General features: G+C 52.7%; 4 protein-coding genes across 4 annotated transcripts; all 4 read right to left on the bottom strand.

Moving 5' to 3' along the window:
* Window positions 1-37: 37 nt before the first annotated feature.
* Window positions 38-2,667, bottom strand: BJX68DRAFT_252828 (DnaJ domain protein; the record flags this gene model as incomplete). The annotated part of the gene is made up of 3 exons (XM_071042620.1): window positions 38-1,365; window positions 1,421-2,515; window positions 2,571-2,667. The coding sequence occupies 3 exons, from the start codon at window positions 2,665-2,667 to the stop codon at window positions 38-40; spliced, it is 2,520 nt and encodes an 839-aa protein (XP_070903329.1).
* Window positions 2,668-4,017: 1,350 nt separating this feature from the next.
* Window positions 4,018-8,144, bottom strand: BJX68DRAFT_228031 (Zn(II)2Cys6 transcription factor). Its single transcript, XM_071038788.1, has 2 exons — window positions 5,190-8,144; window positions 4,018-5,128 (listed from the first exon to the last, which is right to left on the bottom strand). The coding sequence occupies exons 1-2, from the start codon at window positions 7,452-7,454 to the stop codon at window positions 4,253-4,255; spliced, it is 3,141 nt and encodes a 1,046-aa protein (XP_070903328.1). The 5' UTR covers window positions 7,455-8,144; the 3' UTR covers window positions 4,018-4,252.
* A 1-nt stretch (window position 8,145) lies between these two features.
* Window positions 8,146-9,016, bottom strand: BJX68DRAFT_161729 (uncharacterized protein). Its single transcript, XM_071036877.1, has one exon. It carries the CDS (start codon window positions 8,866-8,868, stop codon window positions 8,392-8,394), a length of 477 nt encoding a protein of 158 aa, XP_070903327.1. The 5' UTR covers window positions 8,869-9,016; the 3' UTR covers window positions 8,146-8,391.
* Window positions 8,995-11,523, bottom strand: BJX68DRAFT_161744 (MFS transporter). The gene is made up of 3 exons (XM_071036878.1): window positions 11,108-11,523; window positions 10,020-10,935; window positions 8,995-9,904 (listed from the first exon to the last, which is right to left on the bottom strand). The coding sequence occupies exons 1-3, from the start codon at window positions 11,199-11,201 to the stop codon at window positions 9,121-9,123; spliced, it is 1,794 nt and encodes a 597-aa protein (XP_070903326.1). The 5' UTR covers window positions 11,202-11,523; the 3' UTR covers window positions 8,995-9,120.
* Window positions 11,524-16,212: the final 4,689 nt, after the last annotated feature.

Here is a 16,212-nt window from a genome sequence, read left to right as displayed (position 1 = left end):
AGGGTGGTTAAACTCAGGCCTATAAACAGGCAAGCCTTTATACAATCTTCCCCCCACCCCGCACCCACTCCCTCATCTCGCCGAGTTTCTCCATACACTCCATGTGCCTCTCCTGCGCGACTTCCCAGTGCTCCCGCACCGTTCTATCCTGACGCATCGCCTTCATGTAGGAGGCGTACCCACGCCGAGCAGGTCGCGGGGCATTGGTATGCGCATTCCCGTTTGTGATGATGTCGCTCTCGTCGCCAGAGTCCCAGGGCGCCTCGTCCCCATCTAAATAGGGAGAGTCACCGACGCCGCCGATCCAGTTGAGGGCCATCTCCGTGGTGTTGCTTCGGTGCCGCGCGGCGAAGTGATTGAGCATCCGGCCGTTAAAGGTGTCCCACTCGCGGACGTAGACGTTCATCTCAACGAGGTATCTTTCCCAGGCTACGCGGGTGATCGCGTGTTGTTTGGAGCCTGCGCTGGAGGGGGACCGCAAGGGGGGTTCGGGACGTTTGGGTGGGTTTGGGCAGTTCAGTTCGCGGGCGTGTGTTTCTCGCACAGTGGCCTTGGGTGCCTTGGCTCGCGATTCAAAGGGTAGTGTCGACGAGATGTCCTTCAGGTCATCTAGGCCGGTGCTGTTCGTAGATGTAAAGGGGAACACGCCGCCTAGACCTTTCATATTCAAGGATGTGTTTACGTCTTTGCCAGATTTATAAGTCGTTCGGGCTTTCGCTGCTGGTGGGGCTGTCTTCTCTTGTTTGCTGGGCGGTCTCTCAGGCGCTGGGGTAGGACCAGTAGCCCTGGCCGGCAATTCATCGTCGAGGTCCATGGCTTCGGCGTCCGCTGCTGGTCCTTGGTCGTAGTCACCATTGACAGTTGATTCGGCATCCTCTGCTTCCGTGGCGACACTAGCTTGCTGTGGTGTAGGCCGGGCCTTCGCCCCTGGTCTGTTCGGCTTCCGAGGACTCTTTGTCCGCTGCGCGTTAGCTTGTCGCTGAGGAATGTCGCCCCCTGGCAGTGCATTTGACAGATCATGGAACTGGAACGCTGCCGCCCAGTTATTTTTCAAAAAGTTTTCCGGCGTAAAAGGCATTTGTTGCTGTGCCGCCGGGTCTGAGTGAGACGGCTTGCCCTTGGTAGATGTCCGCGGCGGACTATCCCGTGTTGACGGTCGCCCACGATCATTCGGAACTTGAGGTTCTTCCTCAGCGTAGGCGAATGGCTCTCTCCGGCTGGATTTACGTAGATCGTCGTGGCTGCTGCTCTTGAAAGTCCCATTCTGGGGAAAGGTCTTTGCACCAAACGAAAAGTCGGCCTTCTTGGAGAATACAGGAGTGTCGGAGTTGTTCCTCGCTGAGCTCGCAGAATCAGAATCATGCGCTGTTCAATCTATTAGCAACAAGTCCGCCAAAAAACGTGAACAAGAAAAACGTACCAGCTCCAGCATTCCACCCACTAGTGCCATTCAAGTTTGTAAACTTTTGCTGTTGCCGAAGCCTACTCTTCGGCACAGCCTTGGGCTTATACATAACCTCATCCTCACTGCCATCGCTCGAGCTCGTAGAATCATAGTGCCGTCCCCTGTTCGCCTTCAGATTCGGACTCGCGCTCCGATGCCGTCCGCTCTCCTGTGGCGTTGGACTCGGGGGGTTCGTCCGCGGCCTGGAATCCGAGGTCTTTGGCGAAGTCCGCGTGCTAGCTGACCGTCCGAGCATAGAGCTAGAGAAAAACGTCTTTTCGCCTCCCGTCGAGGCATATTTGCTGCTGGTCCTCTCATACTCGGGCGTGTTCACTCGTTCGGTGCCGTTGGGGTAGTCAGTCGCTGCCGCGGCTGGTTTCCGCGCGGTCGGAGAGGGTGCGGGTGTAAACCGCTCAAAGCGCGAGGCATTCCTGTACGACGCCGTGTTTGCAGCCATGGGCTCATCGCCGCCTGCCGACCTTGGCGCAAAACCCTGCTTCTTCCTTGTAGACTGCCACTGCGCGCCGGTATCGGCCGGGGTCGGTTGTTTCGCGCCCGTATGGACGTACTCGTACGCCGATTTTGGTCGTGCGGAATGGCCATTCGGGGTCGTCCCCGTCGGCCTCGTAGCCCCCGGCTGTGGCGTGCGTCCGCGGGGATCAAAGGAAGACCATCCGGGCATAGGGTTCCCCTTCATCTCCTGGAACCCCCGATAAGCATCCGCACGAGTCTGCGTTTCATCGCGCATCTTCTCCCAAGGCTGTTTCGGCGCTGCCCGTGCATAGCTCGCATAGCGCTGGGCACCAGTCGAGGGCCCATGATGGAAGGACTTGGGACGTTCAGCAAAGGGTGCCTTTGTATTCGGTTTCGTGGTGGGAAACCCCGCAGTCGGGTCCCTGCGGGCAGAGCTCGTCTTTGGAGGTCCGTAGTAGCCGTTGCGCAGTCGCTCGGTGTCGTACTTTAACCGTTGGCCCGGGTCGCTGAGAATCTCATGGGCGGACTGGATCGCCTGGAACTTGGCGTTGAATTCCACCTCCCTCCCTGGGTTTCGATCTGGGTGGTATTTGAGAGCTAACCAACGTCAGCTCGTTATTGCTTTCCCCTGCAGTACGCAGACGCTCCTCACCTAGTTTTCGAAACTGCCTCTTGACATCCTCCGGATCTGCATTGGGGGCAAGCCCCAAGTCTGCATAGTAGTCTCTCCGCACGTCTAACTTGACCATGGTGAAAAAGTGGCGTGTCCGCGGACGTTCTGTAACGAGACTATAAAGCGGATGCCACTATAATTTCGTATGTGTCTAGTCCTGCTGTACATGACCCTAACGCGAGGGCAGGTGATGTCTTGCTCGGCGGTTTGCGTGATGGGTAAAGCGAGTCGAACGCGAAGACGGCCGTATGGAATGCGACACTCGACAGATTCCGAAGGGGCCGCCCGACTGCTCGTGGAAGGATATCGAATGCGTTCTATAAGCTCTTGACAAAAGTCAGCTCATCTTCTTCCAGGTCAAGTCGACAATAAGTCAAAAGGAACCACATACCTCCTCATAAACCCAGAAAAGGTTGTTTGCTCCCTTCGTTTACAGCAGCGCATAAACACTTCAAAACGTGAAAACTCCAACCGCGATCCAAATCCTTCCCTTCGTGCTTTCTTTTGTAAACAAAATCTCTCTTGTTTGAGCAAGCAACAAAGCCGAACCTCGCCCAGTGCCCGTATAGTAGCACAGTCCCACAGGCTCAACTCAGCAGGGCACCAAACAACGCAGGACCTCGACGATCGCAACGCAGGAACCGGACGGACGACAACGATGACGACAGCGAGGACAGCGGCGGCGGCGAGCGGCACGGAGAGGAACGTGATACAACCTGTGAGTCTGTGACGGTTGCACTACTAATCAGCTCAGTTCGCGTGGACTTTTTTTTTGCTTAGGGTGGAGTGAGGGGAAGGATCCGAAGAACGGGGACGGCCGATCATGGGACTGGACTGGGCTTTCCAACTGACCGTAAAAGCGAGTATTGTAGATAGATACCTAGGTACCTGCCGACTGATCGAGAATTGAGTGATCGAGAATTGAGTGATCGAGTATGGCTTGATTGCTTCGGCTTCAGCCTCACGCTAGATCTCTGCTGGACAACCCCTCTCTCGCGGAAACAGAGAGGACAAGAAAGAAGGAATTCAGGTAGAAAAGTCACGGCACAACCAACGGATCGGGATGCAGTGCGCTGTCTCGCACGAGTCAGCCACGACAAGCCAGGAGAGAGGAATGGGAATCCTTGATTCTCCTGGGGAATTTTTCGATGGTTCGCTCAGTGATCTGCCGCCAACTCAACCGCCCGCGAGAGGGATTATAGTATGGCCATCGCTGCCCAATTCTAGGCTTCGTTCTCGATTCGTAAAAGTATACGTTGGTTAACTAGTGCCTCGTGTGCTTTCTTGTGTGCTTTCTCGTGTGCGTGCGTTGGGCTAATTCTCTGCCTCATGTCGGCCTTATGCACGACAACCTAGTCAACTACCTAACTCGAGCCTTACTAGCTGCCATAGTATAGATCTGAGGCAACTCAACTGGTATCATCAATCCGTTAACCCAATCTTCGTTATTTCGAGGCTAGAATAGAAAGAAAGATAGAAAGCAGTATATATAACGAAAGAGGTATATATAATCAAAACGCGAGTCGGCTTTCGTAAGATCGTTTCGCCCATCGCCCCCAGTAGTCCTTTTATTGACCTGACCTGAACCCCAACCTGTCCAAGAAAGAGAAACAGACTCCGAAGAGAGCAAGTTCAACGGGACCTTTCCAAAAGGCCAAACTCTAGATACCCGCGCCAGGGCCTGGTCCTGTTCCTCCCCCACCAAAGAAGTAACCTTCCAGTAAATCATAATTCGGATTCTCCCTCCAGTCATGCTGAAAGTCGACCGCCATGCCGAAGCCAAGGTCGATGCCGACGCTGTGGCCCATCCCGTGCCCGAACGAGGGCATAGCCTGCAATTTGTAGTCCGAGTTCTCGTCGGAGCCCATGGACATCTGGCGATCGATGTTAGAGGGGTCATAGTCTAGATAATCAAGGTTCTCCGGATCTGTAGGCTGGAATTGAGGAAGACCCGAGGGCGCACCGGCGCTGTTCGGAGACCCATTTTGAGGAGAGTTTGCGTAGTAGAACGGCTGTTGTGGTTGTTGCTGTGCCTGCGGTGACACGGGATTCTCGAACCCACCATAAAACTCCATGGATGGGTTCCGCTGGGGATTCGGTCGTGCAAAGGTCGGATCTGTGGGTTCGGAGACGGGGTAACCCTGCAGGGGTTTGCCCATGCCGCCGTTATTCTGTCTATCGGCGAGCGCGCCGCTGTCAAAGAGGTCGTCGAGGTTCATGTCAAATCTCGGCACAGGGCGCGACTGTCTCATTTGTATCTGTCGCCGAGCGCCGTGTCGCTGCCGTTGGTCGATGGATCGTCCGGTATATTGTCCTGTTCTATGCATCGTGTTGCTCTGTCTGGACCCGCTTGCTGTGGGTACGCGGCTCAGATCAACCTGTGGCCCGAACCCTGTTGTCGAGAGGCTCATTTCGACAGTCGCTTTGCTCATGCGTTCAAAGGCATCGCGACATGCCTCTGCCGGCGGGCACTTGTGCATCAAGTCGCCGAGCACGGACGTGGCCGCAAGTACAGTAAAATCCACTTCATCGAGGGTCTGCAGGTTATAATTTAGAAACGCGGTGCTCATGTAAGAAAAGGGGAAAAGATAAACGTACCAGACGACTCCGCACCCAGGGCGAATGCCAGATCGCATACAAGAACGAGATACCTGCCATGAAAATATGGTGGGTAGCCAGATACGTATAGTTGACCAAGCGCACCCGATGCATCTGACGGTAGATCCGAATCACCTTTTGTCCCGCTTCAGCAACCTTGTAGTAAATATCATCCTCGTCCTCTTCATCAACCTGCGAGAACGAGGGGCTCGAAACATCCTCGGCGGGTGAAAGCTCGTCTGCCAACTCGGCAGGGACAGTAAGGCTCTGCTGATATAGCATAATAACAGCCTGCCAATAATTCAGTTCAAGAAACTCGAGCGGGAACCGCACGCCCGTGTCCTGCGGCGCAGGCGCACTCCGCTTCCATTCCAGCAGCCGCCGATCGACATCCCTTCTCCACGAGCGGAAGGAATCAAACCCTTGAAGGAAAGGTGACACGACATCGGCACGCATGAATGTCTTGGCTCCATGCGGGACTCTTTGCCGGGCAAAGCGGGCTTGCTGATGCTGCAGGACATCCTGAATCTCTGACTGCAGCAACCGTAGCTTGAAGTAGTGGAAAGCAGAGTGTTTATAACTTGTGGCCCCCTCTGGAGGCCGTATTATTCCTGACTTGGTAATGTATTTGTCTTCCAGAAGAGACGGGAATTCCGTGCTTATAGCCTGGTCACTAATGCCAAATGGGCGACCGACGCAGCAACTGACAAGACGGTCGAAGCTGTAGCAGCACCACCAGAGCCTTCGTCGAAAATCCCTCACCCATTCTCGACGGCCTCGTTCCTGGACGTCAATGCGTAGCTTTCCCTTGTTGTTCACTTCTTTGTCTTGTGAGCGGGTTATGTTTTCATTTCCAAGAGCATCAATGCCAGTGCCGTCCTCGTAATGCAGGCCAAGGTCGACCGCGAGACGCATTGCAACCCCGACAATGTACCAGAGACCCGGTGCAACGGGTCGAAGCAACGCAAAGCTAGCAAGAAGGAGAACGGCTTGTAGCTCCTCCAGAGCGCCGAACCCGTCGGTGGATGCAGAAGTGGATAGGAAAGACTCGAGGTGAACAATGGCTGAAGCATGGTATTCTTCCGGTTGGTATTGATGACTCGACATACGCTGTCTCTTTGTTGCAGTCGGCGAACGGTCACGACCCTCCTTTTGGTCGTCCGCCGGCTTGTCTTCAAATATGATCCCAGCACCGATTGCGAATACTATGTTGAGGATGTACAGACTGCGAGGGGAGCGACTCTTCTCATCAACGGCATATGTGCGGTCCAGCAGTTCCATAAAGTCTACGCGGTGGACAATAGGTATTTGCGGGTTGGCATGCTCGAAGTATAAATCCGCTAGTCGCTCGGCTAGTTCCCTGTCGGGGAATGCTGCACACTTCATCATCGGCCTCGTTTGCAACCCGAAAAACGAATCCCGCGTGGTACTTCCTCCAGTGCCCGTGGCGCTATGAGGGAGAGGTTCCTTGGGACGCAATGGCCCGCGCTCCGATGCATTCCCCGGGACTGAACTCTTCACTGCAGCAAAGACCACTCGAGCAAAGGAAATGCCCGAGGTCGAGCCTAGATAGCGTGGGTCCGAGGTTCCTTGTACCGAGACCATTCCAATATTCGAAACGAGATTCTGTATCCGCCAATTGTCTTCCTTCTCAGGGTCCTGTTTGTTTTCCGCGTCTTGGCCGCTTCGAGAACCTCTCTCTTCTAACCCTAGGGCGGCATGCCCATCTTTCTCTCTCTTCGCCCGTGCCCATTTGTCATTTCCATCAACCGCAGATGTCTCTGCCCTAGACCCTTCCGGAGGTACCATGTGTGTTTGTGTCAAGTTATGCCCTGCCTCCACCTTGATAGCCTCTTCCTCGTCAAAGGCCACCGCTTCTTTATAGTCAACGCCGCTTTCCATCAGGCGCTTCTCCAGGTACGCAACCCGAGCCTCGAGAAAGTAAACATAGCTACGGGGGATCTCGCGCTTCGTTATCGGATCGTACCCGACGCAGCGAACGCCGGCCTTTTCGCACGACTGGCATCGCGGAAGTCGTTGGTCGCAGCGGTTTTTGCGTTGCCGGCAGCGGTTGCAGGCGGAGACATTGCGAAAGGACGAATTATTAGAGGCGGAAGAAGAGGGAGCCGCCGCAAAACTTTCGCTGGGAGCATGCTGTGCGGATAGATCGGGCGGGCCAGCGGCGGCCGACTCGGCGACGGGGTGTGGTCGTTTTCTCCCAGCACCACCACCGGTTGGTGAGACCGGAGAGGTAGGATTCAACATAACGGGGAACGAAGGTGTGATGACCAGAGCCGCAAGGGTTCCACCATGTCTCGGCTGTGGGTTCTGCAAGGGTGAGAGGTTGAATACGGAGCCGTACTAGTAGTATAAAATGTAAGAGCGAGAGACAAGTCAGCAGCACTCATGTAGACGATGCGTTGCTGACCCAGCGCTTCGCTGTCCGCCTGGCAATCCCGGTGCTGGACTAGGCACTAATTCGCCGTGGATTCGTGAGGTTGCGCTGTGTAATTTCCTTTTTGCTAATTCTCCGAAACGCTGGTCAGGGCAATGGACGATTTTGGCGGCAGTCCGGGAGCGCAGTCGCAGCGCATGACGGAAGAGCACCCGCGACCACCTGGACAGAGAGGGAAATGGCGAGGAGGGAAGCGAGATGATAACGATCGATCCAAAAAGCGGCGGAAAGGGGAATATGCAGTAGCGAAGGAATGGAAGCCAGACAAGTCGCGATAGGGCCCTGCTGGTGGAGATTTTGAAAAGGCTCGCTGGGAAAGCCTAGGACGAGTAATCTCGCAGTAAGAGAGATATGCGTGGGGGCAGTCTACCTCGGTCGGGACTCGCTCAAGACTCCATCCATCGGGTCCAGAAGATTCGGAAGAAGAAGGTAGCTCAGACAGTGTGCTATAGAGCTAAGCATTGAAAGGGTATATGACCTTGCGACCCCCAGGATCCGAGTTAATCAAGAGATCTCATCTCCAACTCTTGAAGCGCTGAGAGATCGATCTCGATGTAACAATACCTGAAATTACCGAGCTTACACGTGACTATGAAAAAGAACTTGAAGCGCCCACCATTGGTTACTGATAAGGTTGATTGCGGACATTTTGAATCCATTGAATGAAAGCATCGAGTCAGCCTCCAACGCAACCTTAAGAGGTCTGGTAATATGGCATTGGACTGGTGCTTGGCACCACAGACATCGTTATCCTGAAGCTCGTCTGTCGCTGCGTACGAGTGCTGACTGTACCATCTTCGACAGGCGCCGGGCCGTCCGTTCCAAGTTGTTCAGGTGCAACCCCGCACTGCAGTAACGGCTGTGTTCGGGTGCCCAGCAAGCGAGAGTACAGACGATCAATTCGAGCGGGGGAGGGGCCGAACGAATTCCCACGGAATGGTGTGTTTTCAAGAGGAAACTGATGAGTAGGGTTAGGTGAGGATTTCGGAAAGTAAGATGGGATGATGAAATGGAAGACAATGGGAGTCCCCATGATCTATACCAAGTAACCTTAACAGTAGTCAAGAACGAACTTGAACATTGAATGACATGGATAGTAGCAAACTCGACAAAAAGCCTCCCAGATGCATGGATAACGCAGATACCGACCCTCCAGAAATGCTTGCGAAATGATCCTCCAAATAAAACAGATATCCTCCTCAATGCTTTTGATTCCCAACACATGCATGCATCCAGTCTATGAACAGCGCCAACCCAGTCTTGATCATGATCTAAAAACGAAACGAAAGATAACACGCAAAGGGCTAAGACAAAGAGAAAATACGTGAGGTCAAAAAAAAACAAGAGAACTGAAGAGAAAAGAAAATGTAGCCGCCAAATGTATGGTCGAAGGGAAGAAAGGGAGGAAAAATGGTCAAGAATCAAAAGAGATTTAGAAATCCCAAGTCGGACGAACGGTTTGGATTTGCTCACGAATTACTCATGAGCAGTCCGGGACTTGATTGTTGTCGGTGAAGCCATGCTAGGCACATCGAGCTCGTCGACACTTGTGCGGGCTGACGAGAGCAGTCTCCGCACTTCTTCGGGACTTCCGTCTTCCATGTCTGCAGCAAACGAGCCCCGCACGGGGTTCCTACCCATGGCGGATGCGTTGTCCTCGGTTGTCTTCTCGTCCATGTCTCCCTGTGGCTCAGACTCTTCTATCCAGAAGCTTTGGATAGCACCAATGGCGCAAACGATACCGCACGCCCACCAGGAGATGACAGAGTATCCACTGTCAAGCCCCTTTGAGTGAAGGAAACCGGTTATACTCGGGCCAAAGGCACGGCTGAGGCTAGCTGTTGATGCAGCCGCACCGTTTATGGAGCCCAGGACTCTGGAGGAAGGTGCTGCGTTGGCAAGGAGGATGGCAGTGGAGGGAAACGCGATAACGTGAAAGGTGATCTTGCACATCAGGGCGGCATAGGCGACGGTCATCTGAAGCTTCTCGGGCAAGAGGATGAGATACGGAACTAGCAAATAGAGCGGCGGCCAAACGAGCAGGACGAAGCGAAAGGTGCGCAGGGTTCCAAAGTGGCGAACGACGAATGGGAATAACCAAAGCTGGGCGATCATCGAGTATACACCCTGGACAGCGAGCATTAATCCGATTGTCTTGGTGGAGAGCCCTAGGCCACCAGTGAACTTGAAGGGCAAAGTGACATCGGTGTCTGACTTCGGCGTGCTCAGAAAGACGGGCATCAATTGGTCGAAGGAAATACTATGGCTATTGTCATGTCAGGCATGTCAACAAACAAACAATTCGCGGCCTCCCCGGTTAATTTCTTTTAGCTCCCCAGTTATCCTTGGGTTGCATTGGACGGCGGTGCACTTACTATGCAAGAATCCCATATCCGATAATGTTAAAGACAACTTGCCTCGTAAAGGCCTTGGGTGTTCCACCTGACTGCCCGTCCATCTGCTTCTCAATGTCGTCATCATCGGAAAGAGTGTCGACCTCTCCCACTGGGCCCAAACGAGGCGAAGTTTCTGTGCTCCTGTATGGTGGCGGGGCCATCTCATCATAGTCGTCAAAATAGCCAGAGTGTGCTGTGTCCGCTTTGACATCTGCCTCCGCACTTTGCACGCGAGAACCCCCCCAGCACTTTGCAACCAACCAATTGCCCAGCTCCAAACCACGGTCACGACGATGCTTCTTTTCCGGATGCGTCTCCTCCAAGAATAGCAAACCAACCACCACCCCAGTCACCAAGATGACAACACAGACCAAGTTGGGCAGCAGGAACGGGAATTTGTCAAAGATGGTATCGCGTGAGAATAGCAAAGGATAGTTGTCGCATGGTTGTGACAACGCACCGCCCATCGCAGGACCAAGGATCGACCCCAGACACCAAACGAAAGGCAGAATGGAGTAGGCGCGAGGTTGATGCTCCTTGACAGTGACAATCTCCGCAACGGTTGTCTGCAGGACGCCGATATTTCCGTTCAACAGGCCACCCAACGCCCGAGCGATCATAGCTGTCGGCAAATTGGGAGCGAATCCAAAGACAACCATGCTGATTGCCGTTCCAATCAAACCCATGACCAGGACGGGTTTCCTGCCAATCTTGTCGCTCATTCGGCCCCAAAACATGCCCGCTGAGAACTCCGCGAAAGTAAACGAGGATGTGATCAACCCTGCATACAGGGCAATCTTGCGATCATTGTCCGTCACGTGAAACGATTCCACCATGTGATAGACATAGGGAAAAATCGACATGAACGCGATTGGCTCGCAGATTCGGCAAAGTGCTTGTGTAACTGTCAGTTGCTACCCGAACCTCAACAATGAAATCTGATGCTGAAAAATTCGTGCATAGGACAGAAAAACAAAGGGGGCCAAGTTCCGATAAACTCCAGCTAGGGATTGAACCCTGTCGAAATTGGGCGCAAAGAAAACATTGCAGAAAGCATCCATACTCACCTAGCACAAAAAGTTGGCGTATAGGAAACGCCGACCAATCACCACCACGCTCCTCATGTCGCCGGCTTCTGAGAAATGACGGGCGTCTGAACATTTTGCCTGGTGAGCCCTGAAAGACTTTGGCGGCCAAGTGAGGCAATTGCGAGGAAGCAAGTACCGGGGCTCCCTCTTTGCTAGAAAGTGGCAAGCGAGCGCAAACTTCGGCCGGGAGGAATGTGTCGACGTTCCCAAATGCTCCGCTGATACTGAAGGGAGGAATGATCGTTATACCAATGGGGCTCTTTTTTCTTGTCAAGGGGCTGTCCGCATTTCCTCCCCTAGCCCGGGCTGATTCGAATGAGACAGGGCAACTTTTGCTTCTTTTCGCGTCCTAATATCCCTTCTGCTGTTTGCCCAAAAAACTGCGAGACTGTGTGACGACTGCAAGGGAATCCAGCCAGGCAAAACTTAATTGAGACCCAATCGGCGGAAGAAAGACTCCGAGATGGAAGTGCTGGACCACTGCGTCTGGAAAGGTTGGAATGCGGCGAGTCAATAGGGACAGTGGACGCAGAGTCTAGTAGTGGGAAGTGACTCGAGCACTGAGATGGAAAGGGGAGTCAAGTAGGAGCTGGCAGCAGTATAGTAGTAGATCCAGTAGAGGGAAAGCAAGGGCTGGAAGGAATATAAGTAGGAGGTCAAAGTGCCAAACGGATGAGAGGCCAAGGTGAGGAAGGAGGATGATGATGGGAAGAGAATGTCAAACAGGGACGGGAAGGGAAATTATTAAATGAACATGTCTGAGCAGACGACAGTCAATGGTTGAATATGTGTATGGGAGGACTATGGAGCCATTTCGGTTACAGCTTGTACAAAGCCCAGGATGCAGGATGCAAGTTGGCAGCAAACAGTTGAGAAGGATATCAGAGGATCCACATCTTTGTTTCTCCATGTCTGTTTTTCTGACTGGAACTTTTTTTTTTTCCCTGTAAAATAAATAATTCATTTTCAATTCTTGGGGCGGACGTTTTCAGATAGACTGGGTGGAGAGAGAAAGAGAACGAGAGATGGAATGAATCGGGGCAACCCGACTGGCTACCCAGAAACCCACCAAGCAATAATGGGGTACGACAGATGGGGAGCAGGGATAATAATTCTAATAAAAAAAAAAGGTAAATCCAGGAAAAAAAAGACAGGGCGAGAGAGAGACCAGACTCCAGGGCAGAGGCTGGAGACGGAAAATGGATACTGAAAAGGGGTGGAGCCAATAGCAATTGACGACAGGATAGATACTTGGACCAAGCATCCACGCCATCCATAGGTCATTTCAATGGATTTCAGCTGGGGAAATCCGTGGGCGTTGGGTATAACTTAGCGTCTGGCGCCCTGAGGGTTGTTGGCCAGGTACTCTCAGGTACCCCCGGGTATCGGTGCAAACCGAAATCCACGCACAGCGTTGGCACGACGTGTTGCTGGTGCCTTTTGGGATGGAAGAGAGGCAGCCCGATCACCCGGATGCGGACGGGGCCTGCCTACGTGTAGAATTGATGCCAGGGATCTTATGAGTTACGGCAGGGGATGTATTTGGATTACAGGCAGGTGAGTGGGATCAGTCAATAATGAATCAACCCCGGCGGCTGTCAGGTCACCTGGGATCATGGGATGAGTAGCAGGAAAGGGCGGAACGGGCACAAAAGAAAAGAGGAACGAAGCAGGAGAGGGGAAAGCCAATGGGTTTTGGAGCCGCCGCAGATTGACCGGTAGACCCAGTTGGCCCTGAGTCCTGGCTCCGGGGAAGAGTCAAGATGAGGACTTGGAAGCGCGCTAAATTGGGCTGTAAGGACGATCGGCTTTCCAGAAGTCTGGTTTTAGTGCGACTCAAGTGAGATGATAGATCTAACAGCACCAGCCCACTTCGCAGCCCCGTTCCACACCCCAACTTCGCTGAGGAAACGGAAAAAAGGAGCTGAGATTCTTTTGCCCGCCTCCACAAGGGGCAGGCTCAAAATCAACAAAAATGAGGAGTAGTTTGTGATTATCATTTTTTTTCTCAATTGTTGTGTGTAGCAAACGGAATCTCTTCCCTTCTTGTGTATAAGACTAGGAGCTGTCATCGGAGTTTTGTTGTAAAGGGACAGGCGACAGACAGGTGGACAAACAAATTCGCCCTCCCTCGGACCAGGGCTTGTGACCTCTGACTCAAGCAACAAGTAAGCAGCTCGGATTTCCCTCGCTGCAAGAGGCGCAAATCATGGGCAAACAAAGCAGAACGAGCTCAAAAAAGGCCTTGTTGGAACCAGAGGGAAAGGGGCAAGAGAGAGGATGAAGATGCGGTGTATTTGATACGGCGCTTTACCAGGACCGAAAATTCAGATTAAGCTGGGCTGGGTAGTTGGGTCAGAAGGAAACAGCCAGGTGACGATCAGAAACAGGAAGGTAAAAAAGAGGATTGAAGCGAGCGCAATTGGAAAAGGGCAAAAGGTCGGGTGGGTCTGATACTGCCAGGAAGTGAGCAGTCAATCATCATCAGAAGGTGCCAGTTTCACTCCCAAATTCCAACAACCCCTACGGTGAGGGTCTGGAAACCACACTAAACCTTTTTTTCCAATGGCCATTTCGTCACTTCGCCTGAAGTGGGCCTAAAGCGGGTTGATCGGGGAGAAAGATTGATTGACGTCTAGCGTGCCGACCATCGCAAAAGGGGTAAAAGGAGTTTGAATCAAACTATTACTAAGTAGTACAGAAGTGCCACGGCCATCCAGGGGAACACCATTAGAGCAGAGCCCAGATACTCCGTACGAGGCTGGTTTTCGATCTGATAGTCGCCTGGTTGATATTTCAGCGGGTTGCACAGTGAACAACCCGGTGCCTGGAAGATCCCAGCTCCCAGCCTATGGACGCGAGGAGGTCGGCCAGTACATATTGCAGCACCATCAACAAGCGGTGGTTACTCATGCGACCAGAACTCTATTTGTCGGCTCTTGACTGCCGTCAGTCTGACGAAAGTATTTATCCTGTGATATGTATGCATGGACAATTGGGAGCTTCTCGCAACCATCCTTATGTCGGTACCTGGCAGTTGAAGTCCTCTTCAGCCCGCTCTTGACGTCACACGAGAGAAATACACCGAGTCGACCAAGAATATGAAACCACGCTTTGGTCCTTTGCTCCTTTGCCCATCTCTGCCCGTGCCCAATTGCCATTGAGCGGCCTTTATGGCCCGAGAGGCTCAGGCGGTGCCTCACCTCGCCCTGCCCGGCTTTCCGGAATCAATCACAACTTCAAGTGTTCAGGTTGAATCGAGAGCGGCTTAAACCGTTCCAATGGAGTCTGGAAAAATGTTCCACTAGAACTGCAGCAACGCTAGCTGGAAGTGGAGGCCCCAAGGGATTGAGGCGCAGTCTAAGTATCGGTAACTTGGCTAGTACGAACTGTATTTCTCCCCAGCAGAGAGTGAAACTCAGGACAAGACTCTGAAATATTCACAGTCGTCCATCACTCTACGGTGATAGCGCCTAGGTTTGCGCAGGTCTGGTCTGGAGCCACGCGGTCAAACGAGGTTGAGGAAGAGAGGGGCAGAGATGAGATCGAAGGATGAGAGATGCAAGCCTGCAGGTGATCGCTTGACCATATTACTGACAGCACTCATCTTGCAGACCTAGGTGTGTGATAGGCTCGACTGATCATTAGACCCATTTGCCTCACAGTGGCCCCAGAGAAACGAAGGATGCCAGGTTGGAATTATTGTGGGTTCAGGGAGAAGAAGTGTACTGCGATAGGGATGGATTCCAGATAGCGACATCATTCAATGTTCTGCGAGAATCTCGGGGAGATCGTCATCAGGCAGGTTTGAAGTTCGGGAAAAATATACAGGGAGCCAAAACATCCGATCGGGATACGAGCTCCACGAGATTGGTGGTTTCATCGTTTCCTCTGCACGTCCTTGATCCTGTGATCTTGAGGCAGAAAGGGCCATAATGCAGCGCTTACAGTATTATTATGAAGACGACGGACGGCGTAATTTGCCTCTTGGGATGTAGAAGCCATCGCTTGTCTCTTGAAAAGAAGAATGAACCGGCATAGTAGGCTTCCTCTAAGATTCCGACACGTTGACCTCTTCGGTCGGAAGGTCGAATGCTCCTTGGCATGCTGGAGATCCAGATCCTATGCATATAATGCATGATGTTCATCGTGCGAATTTTGACAGGCGCACTGACTGTAAGTACATAGTAGTCCCTTGGGCCGCGAAGGCTAACGGGGTGACCCGCAGGATGATCCATGGAACATCATCTGGCGGTGACAGGCGAAGGTTTTCGAAGTTGGAGAACCTCCGATAGGAGATGAGAGGAAGCTTGCGGATTTGGAATACTTCCATGAGTCAAAAGCAGCAGGAATTAGGCCTCCCTCTCGAGGCAGTATCATCATCGTGTTCGCTGGTAGTATCCATTCGGAAATCCGGGAAGAAAGCAAAGACGGCAGAAAATATCATCGCAGTCGTGCTGCGAGTTCTGCCTGTATGCATGGTCACCCATCATGTGAGCTTTGGCCAACACGGATCTGTGCAATGGTTCGTTCGGCCGTTGACGATCGAGTGTTTCGAGACAACGGAGATTTGCGACGATTGGCGCCTCGCGGGGGCAGTGTCGCTGCGATGCATGAATGTTGGGAGAATGAAACCAGTCATCGTGGGTGAATGTCAGTACCGGGCACGGTAAAAGAAGACTAATGATTCATGACCTCAACCGCCAGTGAGGATGGACCTTGAAGCAGTCACTGTCGATACGTATGTAGTTAACCTGCAGAAGTGGGGGTGGGACTGGGAAGAATCAACTCACAAGCACACCAACCCCGACAGTAAGCGGTGAGGAGCAAACGTTGGGTACCAGACAAGAATTTTTAAGGATGAATAGGGATGCAGGACAGAGCTCTTTGGCGACTTGACGACATCTGTCATGATCCTGGCTGTTTTTCTTGCTGGCTGCATTGTCGGCGTGTGTTTAATTCACTGACCATCCTGCTGATAGGCCAGTCAGCGGTGCAAATCCTGCTAGTTCGGGCAGAAACAGAATCGGAAGTTTGACCTTTGTTATATTATTACATGCCTCCAGCCTCTCAGTCTTGACAGT

The sequence above is a fragment of the Aspergillus pseudodeflectus genome, assembly GCF_044049435.1.
Source record: "Aspergillus pseudodeflectus strain CBS 756.74 chromosome Unknown BJX68scaffold_5, whole genome shotgun sequence".
Taxonomy (NCBI): domain Eukaryota; kingdom Fungi; phylum Ascomycota; class Eurotiomycetes; order Eurotiales; family Aspergillaceae; genus Aspergillus; species Aspergillus pseudodeflectus.
The sequence above is the reverse complement of the archived record's forward strand: the minus strand, read 5'-3'. Positions and strand labels throughout refer to the sequence as shown.